Source organism: Bombina bombina, chromosome 1 (assembly GCF_027579735.1).
Source record: "Bombina bombina isolate aBomBom1 chromosome 1, aBomBom1.pri, whole genome shotgun sequence".
NCBI lineage: Eukaryota > Metazoa > Chordata > Amphibia > Anura > Bombinatoridae > Bombina > Bombina bombina.
In genome coordinates, this window is record NC_069499.1 from 1,462,885,042 (window position 1) to 1,462,897,531 (window position 12,490).

At 36.9% G+C, this 12,490-nt stretch overlaps 1 protein-coding gene across 1 annotated transcript in view; it reads left to right on the forward strand.

Moving 5' to 3' along the window:
- The window catches only part of CARD14 (caspase recruitment domain family member 14), a 170,691-nt gene that overhangs the window by 61,412 nt on the left and 96,789 nt on the right, over nt 1–12,490 (forward strand). Inside the window, exons 11-14 of the mRNA XM_053706463.1 lie at nt 328–428; nt 10,873–10,943; nt 11,037–11,100; nt 11,196–11,385. Of these exons, the coding sequence (XP_053562438.1) occupies nt 328–428; nt 10,873–10,943; nt 11,037–11,100; nt 11,196–11,385 (426 nt within the window). The remainder of the gene's footprint in view (nt 1–327; nt 429–10,872; nt 10,944–11,036; nt 11,101–11,195; nt 11,386–12,490) is intronic.

The following is a 12,490-nucleotide window of genomic DNA, read 5'->3' on the forward strand; positions in this document are numbered from 1 at the left end:
CATATGTGCCTCCCTAGGTTTGCTTTCAACTAGAATACAAAGCACAATTGTTGATAAAAGTAAATTGGAAAGTTGTTTAAAATGACATGACCTATTTGAAAAATGAAAGTTTTTTTTGGACTTGACTGTCCCTTTAACAAAACAATTTACGTACATCCCCACTCAATGTAACAGATCATTTTGTAGAAAAATATATTGACAAGCACCATTGTGTTAGCTCAAACATCTATGTATCATCTATTTAACATATGTACTGAGAAAAAATATATTTATGGTTTAATTGTGAAATATTCTTGTTTGTAACTCTGTTCTTTCCTTGTCTTTTAGCCCTTAAATAGTCTGAGCAAAGAGTCAACCAGTGATCTTAATGAGAGCTTCGGTTCCTCTGCCTCACTCCAGGATGACTATCTAACCTCTGAATTCTATAGGTAACACTGTTCTTTTTTTATTTATTTTGTATTTTTTTTATTTACTGAAACTTGTACATCATATGATACATAACAAATTAATAAAGTTGTGTACACAAATGTTTGTAAGCATTACTCTAAAAATATATATATATATATATATATACATTAAAGCATAATAAAACATAACAGTACATAACAGTTCGTAGCAGTACAGTGTGTGTCTAGATTTTCAAAATCATAAAAGATGATGTTCAAATCATCTCAGACTTATATATTCTCCTAACTTTATCTCAAATCTAGTTAAAGGGACACTGAACCCAATTTTTTTTTCTTTCTTCAGATAGAGCATGCAATTTTAAGCAACTTTCTAATTTACTCCTATTATTAATTTTTCTTTGTTCTCTTGCTATCTTTATTTGAAAAAGAAGGCATCTAAGCGTTTTGTTTGGTTCAGAACCCTGGACAGCACTGTTTTATTGGTGGATGAATTTATCCACCAATCAGCAAGGACAACCCAGGTTGTTCACCAAAAATGGGCCGGCATCTAAACTTACATTCTTGCATTTCAAATAAAGATAGCAAGAGATTAGAAAGTTGCTTAAAATTGCCTGCTCTATCTGAATCGCGAAAGAAACAATTTGGGTTCAGTGTCCCTTTAATGTACCTAGAATATATCCTTTAAAAGCCGATAATCATTCTTGGTCAGTGGGCACCATACCCTCTTAAAAGCAAAAAGCATAAAACATTAAAGAGATCTTTTTAGTTAAAGTAACATGAAACCCAAATTTTTTCTATCACGATTTAGCTAGAGAATACAATTTTAAACAACTTTTCAATTTACTTCTATTATTTAATTTGCTTCCATCTTGTGTTATCCATAGCTGAAAAGTTTATCAAAGTAAGTTCAGGAGCAGCAAAGAACCTAGGTTCTAGCTGGTGATTGGTGGCTGCATCTATAAACCGATTGTCATTGGCTCACCCATGTGTTCAGTTATAAACCAGTAGTTGCTCCTTCAACAAATTATACCAAAAGAATGAAACAAATTAGATAATAGAAGTAAATTAGAAAGTTGTTTACAATTGTATTCTCTACCTGGATCATGAAAGAATATTTTTGGGTTTCATGTCCCTTTAATCTAGATCGTGAAGTTTTAAATCTGGAGCTCAAATACTCCTCCCAAGTAGTTGTTATCAATATGTATGTATCTTTACAATAATGTTTTATATAAAAAAAACTCCTCAATTTGTATTGAGCGGCGACTGCATTCTTGCAGCCATTCAGCAACAGATGGGGCATTAGTATCTGTCCAGTGTCTAGCAATGAAAATCTTGAAACTATTGCTTGCTATGGTCACCAGTTTGCCTTGCACATTGGATAATCTTTCTGGTATTTTATTAAATAACCAGAGATAGGGATCTAGTAGTGACGTTGTCCCTACTAAATTAGAATTTTCCACCAATACTATAGCCCATGTAGGTACAATTCTAGGGCACTGCCACCATATGTGGGCCATATGAGCCACAGAGCCACCACACCTCCAGCATCTCACACAAGAAAGCTTATAGATTTTACCACATCGAGCCGGGGTAATATAACACTGCTCTTAAACTGTAGTTAGACATCTCATTGCTCTGGGAATCTTGCAAATAAAAAGAATCTGGACCTATGTATATGTGACTTTGGAAATGTAGTACGCTTTGGTCGCACAGTTGTTATATTTATTTTCTGAAAAAACAAATAAAACTTAAAAAAAAAGGAAAAAAAAAGAATCTGGAGTAATGTGTTAGAGTATTTTATTATTGTATCTGCACTATTGTTTGCATATAATTAAGCACTTAAAGGAATAGTCTAGTCAAAATTAAACGTTTATGATTCAGATAGAGCATGCAATTTTAAGCAACTTTCTAATTTACTCCTATTATCATTTTTTTTCGTTCTCTTGGTATCTTTATTTAAAAAAGCAATAATGTAAGCATAGGAGCCAGCCTATTTCTGGTTCAGCATCTGGGTAGCGCTTTCTGATTGGTGTCTAAATGTAGCCACCAATCAGCAAGCACTACCCAGGTGCTGAATCAAAAATAGGCCAGCTCATAAGCTTACTTTCAAATAAAGATACCAAGAGAACGAAGAAAAATTGATAACACGAGTAAATAAAATTGCCTGCGCTGTCTTAATCATGAATGTTTAGTTTTAACTAGATATTTCCTTTAACTCATTTAAAGCTCCAGTGCATCAATGCACTACGGTGATCTGGATGAACATATATAGTGTGGCAATGACAAGAGTTTTATGTGTTTAACCACTAATCACCAGCTAGCTCCTGTGTACCAGCATTGCACAGTTGCACCAGTGAAGTAAATATGATAAAAGACCCCCAGGACCCCTCATTTTAATCCCAGAAGTCCCTCTTTAAAATAAACCCCCTGTATAAGTTTTAATAGGCAAGTAATCACTGTGATAGTGATCACCTTGTGTGAATAAAGGTGAATTTATTTATAGGGAGCCACTATGTGCAGATCAAAGTCATACACATATACTCAAAGGCCCTTATTTATATGATAATAACCCATTCTTCTTTATACAATAGAGTCTAGGAGGAAAACATGAATAAATGGGTACTTTGCCCAGCATACCATGTCAACATAATAGCTACATCCTACTTTCTACCTCATGCTGCGGTCTCAGCTATCAGCTCTGACAGCTAATACAGCAGCCAGAGCAGAAGGCATACGCTAAGGGAATGCTGATCATGCTCCCGTAACCATGTGAAGACAGATCGCTGATGCACACAGTGATACTCTGTGTTTGCATCTGCTTGCTGTGGTGCTGTTGGAAAGTCAGGGAGGTGGGGGAGGGTCTAAGGGGGATTCTACACTGCAGAAAATGTAAATAATAATATTAATGAATTTAAAAAAAAACTTAAAACTTTATACTGGCAGACTGTCTGCCAGTATCTAAGATGGTGGTGAGGAATGTGGGGCGGGGGGCGGTTGTTTGTGCGAGATCAGGTAGGAATCAGGGAGATGGTAATACCTACATTATAATACTATTACCCTTACCAGATAACTAATTAACCCCTTCACTGTCAGGAATTTCAGAAGTGTGGTGCGTAGCTGCAATTAGTGGCTCTTTAATTACCACAAAAACAAATAGCAAAGCAATGCAAGCCTGCTGTTTCTGAACAAAGGGGATCCCAGATAAGCTATTACAACCATTTGTGTTATAACTGCACAAGCGGTATGTAAATAATTTTAGTGAGAAACCAAAAGTTTGTGAAAATGTAACAATTTTTTTTAATTTGATCACATTTCGCGGTGAAACAATGACATGAAATATACCAAAATGAGCCTGGATTAATACCTTGGGATGTTTACTAAAAAATACCAAACAAAGAAAAATACTGCGCTCTCTGTGTGTGGTTGTGCTAAATCTGAAAAAAAGGATACCGTAAGCGTCTAAAGAGAAATATCTATGTAAATGATTAAACAAGATATATATATCAGTGTGATAACTGGATGGTCCGTGAAAAAATGAGCAGGATATCTAAATGTTAGCTTCACAGTCGCAGTATCATCTCCAGTAATGATAGTCAAAAATCCCCCACTGGTGTAATACTTAAGTGATTTTCAGGACTGTCCCAAATCGGGGGAGAGTGAGGTACTCAGAGTATGGTAGAACTCTTTAGGGTTAATCCATGGTGGTGGATAGAATCCAAACAAAACTAAATTGGTGACTTTCGTGCCATGCCTGGAACAGGTATGGAAAAAACCTTGGGTGCTGCTGGAGAATAGAGGAAACTTCAGTTCACAGGATCCTTAGGCAAAGAGAACTGCAGAAAAAAAAAACACAGCGCATCCCATCTAAGAGTGAAAGTTTTTAATATACGCACAATTTGCGCTAATAAAAAATGCACACCTACAAGAGAACAATAAAAACAAGCAATGTATACTCACGCTGAGAATGTGAGCGTCCACGCTCTGAGAGTATGAGAGTCCTACGAGTGCCAGGGAATGATGGTAGAGTTGAACCCAGCCTCGTCCGAGATATGCGCTGTATCTGTGGGCTGCTAAGGAGCATCTGGGTCATCGGAGGACGTCAGTGACGTCAGAGCGTTGTGTTACCTCAATGCGTTTCATCCGGTAAACATCCGGACTGGTGGTTTATAAAGCTTTAGGGCTGTTTCAGTTGCAGAGAGGAGAGATCCCTAAAGCTTTATAAGCCACCAGTACCTTCATCAACTCATACAGCCCTCTTGACAAAGTCCGGACGTTTACTGGACAAAACGCGTTGAGGTAACACAACGCTCTGACGTCACTGATGTCCTCCGATAACCCAGGTGCTCCTTACCAGCCCACGGATACAGTGCATATCTTGGACGAGGCTCGGTTCAACTCTACCATCATTCCCTGGCACTCGTAGGACTCTCATACTCTCAGAGCGTGGACGCTCACATACTCAGAGCGAGTATACATTGCTTGTTTATATTGTTCTCTTATAAGTGTGCATTTTTAATTAGCGCAAATTGAGCGTATATTAAAAACTTTTACTCTTAGATGGGATGCGCTGTGTTTTTTGTTTCTGCACTACTAAAAAATATATAGTTTTGATAGGAATATAAAAAAACAAGGCTCTATTTCTGTTTAAATGGAGTGATAGCAAAAATGCCAAAAATTCTCAGGTATTATGGCCAAGTTTTTCTCTAAAATTCCCAGTCCTGAAGGGGTTATGTTTAAAAGTATCTAAAAACTGCTAAGCACAGGGGTAGAAATGGCTTAGCAGTTAAGGGTTAATTTAAACAGTGCAATGTTAAACAATTTTCCAATTTACTAGTATAACATTTGCTTTGGGATTCTTTGTTGAAGAATAAGATTAGCAGCAATGCACTACTGGTATTTAGCTAAACACGTGTGAGCTAATGACAAGCGGCATATGTGTGTAGCCATCAATAAGCAGCTAGTTCCCAGTAGTGCTTTGCCGCTCCTAAGCACACCTTGGTTTACTCTTCAACTAAGGGTACCAAGAGAACAAAACACATTTGATAATCAAAGTAAATTGGAAATATCTTTACAAATGCATGCTTAAGAAAGTTTCATTTTGGTTTTACTGTCTCTAATTATCCTGACATTTTCCTATTTCTTACCATTTTTAATTTGTTTTTCCTGTGTTTGCCTAGAATTTTGCTCTAGTCTAACTTAAACTTTCATGAATCAGATAGGGCATGTCATTTTAAACAATTTTCCAATTTACTTTTATCATCAAAGTTGCTTTGTTTTTTTATATTATTTGTTGAAAGCTAAACCTAGGTAGGCTCATATGCTAATTTCTGAGCCCTTGAAGATTGCCTCTTAGCGCAGTGCATTTTGACAGTTTTTCACAGTTGGACAGTGCCAGTTCATGTGTGCCATTTAGATAACATTGTGCTCACTCGCGTGTAGTTATTTATGACTCAGCACTGATTGGCTTAAATGCAAGTCTCTCAAACTAACTGAGACAAGGGAGCAGCCTGCAAAGCTTAGATACAAGGTAATCACAGAGGTAAAAAGTGTATTAATCTAAGTGTTGGTTATGCAAAACTGGGGAATGAGTAATAATGGTATATAATACTATCTATCTTTTTAAACAAAAAAAAAACATTTTCAAGTAGACTTTCCCTTTAAATGACAAACAGCTCATGTGTACAACAAGTAACTCTCTCCTGGTGCATATGATGCCAGTAATAGGTGTGTTGTATTTTTATTGTCTTACTTAAAAATCCCTGCCATGTTCACCAACATAGGGCTCGCTTCCATTGAGTCGCTAAAAATGGAGCCATAATCTACCGAAGTGGCCGACAACTAAAAGTAATTTACGGCTCCAATTTAGTACCAGATTTCCATTGAAATATTTTGTGCATTGCGTGCAGCCGCTCTTTTGGTGTAGGTGTAAGTTAATATTCGGCTAGATTTAGAGTTTGGCATTAGCCGTCAAAACCAGCATTAGAGGCTCCTAACGCTGGTTTTGGGCTACCGCTGGTATTTAGAGTCTTGTAGGTAAGGGTCTAACGCTCACTTTGCAGCTGCGACTTTTCCATACCGCAGATCCCCCTACGCCATTTGCGTATCCTATCTTTTCAATGGGATCTTTCTAACGCCGGTATTTAGAGTCTTGGCTGAAGTGAGCGGTAGAGCCTCTACCGACAAAACTCCAGCCGCAGAAAAAAGTCAGGAGTTAAGAGCTTTCTGGGCTAACGCCGGTTCATAAAGCTCTTAACTACTGTGCTCTAAAGTACACTAACACCCATAAACTACCTATGTACCCCTAAACCGAGGTCCCCCCACATCGCCGCCACTTTAATAAAAAATTTTAACCCCTAATCTGCCGACCGCACACCGCCGCAACCTACGTTATCCCTATGTACCCCTAATCTGCTGCCCCAACACCGCCGACCCCTATATTATATTTATTAACCCCTAATCTGCCGCCACGAACGTCGCTGCTACCTTACCTACAATTATTAACCCCTAATCTGCCAACCGGACCTCACCGCTACTATAATAAAGTTATTAACCCCTAATCCGCCTCACTCCCGCCGCAATAACCCTATAATAAATAGTATTAACCCCTAATCTGCCCTCCCTAACATCGCCGACACCTAACTTCAAGTATTAACCCCTAATCTGCCGACCGGACCTCACCGCTACTATAATAAATGTATTAACCCTAAAGCTAAGTCTAACCCTAACACTAACAAAAATATAATTTTTATCTAACGAAATAAATTAACTCTTATTAAATAAATTATTCCTATTTAAAGCTAAATAGCTACAATATAACGAATAATTATATTGTAGCTATTTTAGGATTTATATTTATTTTACAGGCAACTTTGTATTTATTTTAACCAGGTACAATAGCTATTAAATAGTTATTAACTATTTAATAGCTACCTAGTTAAAATAAAAACAAAATTACCTGTAAAATAAATCCTAACCTAAGTTACAATTAAACCTAATACTACACTATCAATAAATTAATTAAATAAAATACCTACAATTAAATCTAACACTACACTATCAATAAATTAATTACATGAAATACCTACAAATAAATACAATTAAATAAACTAACTAAAGTACAAAAAATAAAAAAAGCTAAGTTACAAAAAATAAAAAAAATAATTACAAACATAATAAAAATATTACAACAATTTTAAGCTAATTACACCTACTCTAAGCCCCCTAATAAAATAACAAAGCCCCCCAAAATAAAAAAATGCCCTACCCTATTCTAAAATTAAAATAGAAAAGCTCTTTTACCTTACCAGGGCCTTTTGCGGGGCATGCCCCAAAGAATTCAGCTCTTTTGCCTGTAAAAAAAACATACAAACCCCCCCCCAACATTACAACCCACCACCCACATACCCCTAATCTAACCCAAACCCCCCTTAAATAAACCTAACACTAAGCCCCTGAAGATCTTCCTACCTTATCTTCACCACACCGGGTATAACCGATCCGTCCAGGCTCCGAAATCTTCATCCAAGCCCAAGCGGGGGCTGGAGATCCATCATCCGGCTGAAGTCTTCTATCAAGCGGCAAGAAGAAGTGCAGAAGAGGCTCCAAAGTCTTCATCCTATCCGGGCAGAAGAGGAGATCCAGACCGGCAACCATCTTCATCCAAGCGGCATCTTCTATCTTCATCCGATGACGAGCGGCTCCATCTTGAAGACCTCCGGTGCGGATCCATCCTCTTCTTCCGACGTCCTAAGTCCGAATGAAGGTTCCTTTAAATGAAGTCATCCAAGATGGCGTCCCTCGAATTCCGATTGGCTGATAGGATTCTATCAGCCAATCGGAATTAAGGTAGGGAAAATCTGATTGGTTGATTGAATCAGCCAATCAGATTGAGCTCGCATTCTATTGGCTGTTCCGATCAGCCAATAGAATGCGAGCTCAATCTGATTCGCTGATTGGATCAGCAAATCGGATTGAACTTGAATCTGATTGGCTGGATCTCCAGCCCCCGCTTGGACTTGGATGAAGATTTCGGAGCCTGGACCTATCGGTTATACCCGGTGTGGTGAAGATAAGGTAGGAAGATCTTCAGGGGCTTAGTGTTAGGTTTATTTAAGGGGGGTTTGGGTTAGATTAGAGGTATGTGGGTGGTGGGTTGTAATGTTGGGGGGGTATTGTATGTTTTTTTTACAGGCAAAAGAGCTGAATTCTTTGGGGCATGCCCCGCAAAAGGCCCTTTTAAGGGCTGGTAAGGTAAAAGAGCTTTTCTATTTTAATTTTAGAATAGGGTAGGGCATTTTTTTTATTTTGGGGGGCTTTGTTATTTTATTAGGGGGCTTAGAGTATTTGTAATTAGCTTAAAATTGTTGTAATATTTTTATTATGTTTGTAATTAATTTTTTTATTTTTTGTAACTTAGCTTTTTTTATTTTTTGTACTTTAGTTAGTTTATTTAATTGTATTTATTTGTAGGTATTTCATGTAATTAATTTATTGATAGTGTAGTGTTAGATTTAATTGTAGGTATTTTATTTAATTAATTTATTGATAGTGTAGTATTAGGTTTAATTGTAACTTAGGTTAGGATTTATTTTACAGGTAATTTTGTTTTTATTTTAACTAGGTAGCTATTAAATAGTTAATAACTATTTAATAGCTATTGTACCTGGTTAAAATAATTACAAAGTTGCCTGTAAAATAAATATTATTCCTAAAATAGCTACAATATAATTATAATTTATATTGTAGCTATATTAGGGTTTATTTTACAGGTAAGTATTTAGCTTTAAATAGGAATAATTTATTTAATAAGATTTATTTTATTTTGTTCGATTTAAATTATATTTAACTAGGGTTAGACTTAGCTTTAGGGGTTAATACATTTATTAAAGTAGCAGTGAGGTCCGGTCGGCAGATTAGGGGTTAATACTTGAAGTTAGGTGTCAGCAATGTTAGGGAAGGCAGATTAGGGGTTAATACTATTTATTATAGGGTTAGTGAGGCGGATTAGGGGTTAATACATTTATTATAGTAGCAGTGAGGTCCGGTCGGCAGATTAGGGGTTAATTATTGTAGGTAGCTGGCAGCGACATTGTGGGGGGCAGATTAGGGGTTAATAAATATAATATAGGGGTCCGCGGTGTTAGGGGCAGCAGATTAGGGGTACATAGGTATAATGTAGGTTGCGGCGGTGTACGGAGCGGCAGATTAGGGGTTAAAAAAAATATGCAGGGGTCAGCGATAGCGGGGGCGGCAGATTAGGGGTTATTAAGTGTAAGGTTAGGGGTGTTTAGACTCGGGGTACATGTTAGAGTGTTAGGTGCAGATTTAGAAACTGTTTCCCCATAGGAAACAATGGGGCTGCGTTAGGAGCTGAACGCTGCTTTTTTGCAGGTGTTAGGTTTTTTTTCAGCTCAAACTGCCCCATTGTTTTCTATGGGGGAATCGTGCACAAGCACGTTTTTGAAGCTGGCCGCGTCCGTAAGCACCGCTGGCATTGAGAGTTGCAGTGGCGGTAAATATGCTATACGCTCCCTTTTTGGAGCCTAACGCAGCCCTTCTGTGAACTCTAAATACCAGCGGTATTTAAAAGGTGCGGGGGAAAAAAGCCAGCGTTAGCTACGCGGGTCGTTACCGACAAAACTCTAAATCTAGCCGATTGTGTTAATGCTTCCATCCAACGTCGTATTTCTTGAAAATCAATTAGTTGCTATGGCAACCCGACCTTACACTATAAAATTTACGTTTAACGTCTGCGCTCCTTATCTGTAATCACCTCTAAAGAGAAACAAAAACAAAGATTATATATAAAATATTCATACTATATATATTATAATTATATTTCCACTTTATTAATATAAGTAATATGTATTGCTCCCCTAGGCATAGGTCTAGCTTGAATTCTGTAGATATGTGCTTGCATATATTTGTATATGTATATGTTTTATATGTAAATGCATACTCGTATTTCCATAAGAACATAAGTGCAACTATTCCTATACATGGGACAACAATAAATATTACATATTACATGGTTTTTCTACATTGAAACATGGTATTAACCAGGTATAATTTAACTTTCTATGGGACACGAAAATGTTTTCCGCAGCCGGTGTAACACGCCATTGGAAGCGGTCGCTAAACGAAATTGCTTCCGACAGCATATCTATTGGTTTGAGAGCACACGCAAACCTAAGTACGGCTCAATGGAAGCAAGCCCAAAGATGGCAAGTCCGACATAACTCATCATCTGAAGATGAAAAAATGAATTTATTTAAATGTATGCTGTGAATAATGTTTTAATGTATTTCTCTGTAACAAAAAATCTGGATATAGCAAAAATAACTTGTTTTTAGAGGAAACTACAAAGAGAACGGTGCAATTGGTGCCAAATAGGTTTGTACAATATTGTTTACCACCTTCCACTCCTTTATTAATAAACCAATCCCTTTAATCATTTCTCTCATAGCTGCTCCAATGAACTTCCTGACCTCATCCAGGGAGAGAAAGGGGAAGAGATTGATTCAGTAGACGAGGAAGGTAAGGAACCATCTTTCAAAGTTAAAGAATTTACCATTGAAAAATGTAGCATTCAGTTTATCTATCTATTTTTATATTTCTTCCTTGTATCAGGTCTTCATATGTTGTCCCACATGGCAGTTTGTGATCCCAATAATTTATTAAGTTGCCCAGAGACGTAAGTAAGACCTGTTCTGACAGTCTAACCTTGTTTAACTGATCCTATTTTGCTTCTGTCATCCATGCTGACTCTGGCTTTGCTCTCCCAAAAAGGCCAGTGCCAAAAAGACGTCATGCCCGCAGGATGCTCAGCAGGGTGACAACCATTGCCTTCCAAGGTGAAAACCTGCTAAAGCAGATCTGTATAATTGGGGGCAACCGCACAGGCATCTTCATCCATCAGGTGATCCCCGGATCTGCTGCTGATGAAATGTCACTGATGCCAGGATGCCAAATTTTGGAGGTCAGTTCTGGGTTCATGATCTGAGGCTACCTAAAAGGGAAAGAGTTGTTTGTATGTAACCAGATTAATTTAATTTCATCCATAGCTCTTTCACTATAGATAAAGAAAAGAGTCTTATTATTCAGCATACACACTTATAGCTAAATTTCTACAAGACACCACATGGAAACTGTGGCACTGTAATTGTACAAACTCAAGGACTAAGCCTAGACATGCAGTCATAACTACCGGTGTCAAATATTTAAATACATTTAACATTTAATATTTAACATATTATATTTTAGCCTCCTAGGAGTAATATATAATAATACATTAATCTCTAAAAGGTTTCTACTGGCCATTATTTGTATCACATTTAAAATATGTTTTGCAAAAAGTTTAGTTAAAGGGATACTAAACCCACATTTTTTTTCTTTCATGATTTAGATAGAGCATGCAATTTTAAGCAATTTTCTAATTTACTCCTATTATACATTTTTCTTTGTTCTCTTGCTATATCTATTTGAAAAAGCAGGACTATAAGCTTAGAAGCCGGCCCATTTTTGGTTCAGAACCTGGGTAGCGTTTGCGGATTGGTGACTAAATGTAGCCACCAATCAGCAAGCTCTATCCACGGTACTGAACCAAAAATGGGACAGCTCCTAAGCTTAGATTTCTGCTTTTTCAAATAAAGATAGCAAGAGAACGAAGAAAAAATGATAATAGGAGTAAATTAGAAAGTTGCTTAAAATTGCATGCTCTATCTAAATCATGAAAGAAAAATATTGGGTTTAGTATCCCTTTAAGGTTTTTTAATTTTTTTTATTGAAACGAGCAAGAAATGCATGTTTATGCACAATTATACTTAAAGATCAATGTAAATGTTTTTATTGCACTCATTTTTTATGGGTTAAAAAATAAAGTAAATTAATGTCTCTTTAAAATAGATTCTCTATACAGAATTTTGTCAGAAATATGGGGGTTCAAACACCCAGACACAGAAGGCATACACACATTTAGTTGTTACTACAAAACACACACACACACACTCATTTATCAATATAAGGTTGCTACACACACATGCAGACACTTATCACAGTAAGGATACCCCCATGGACATTGGACA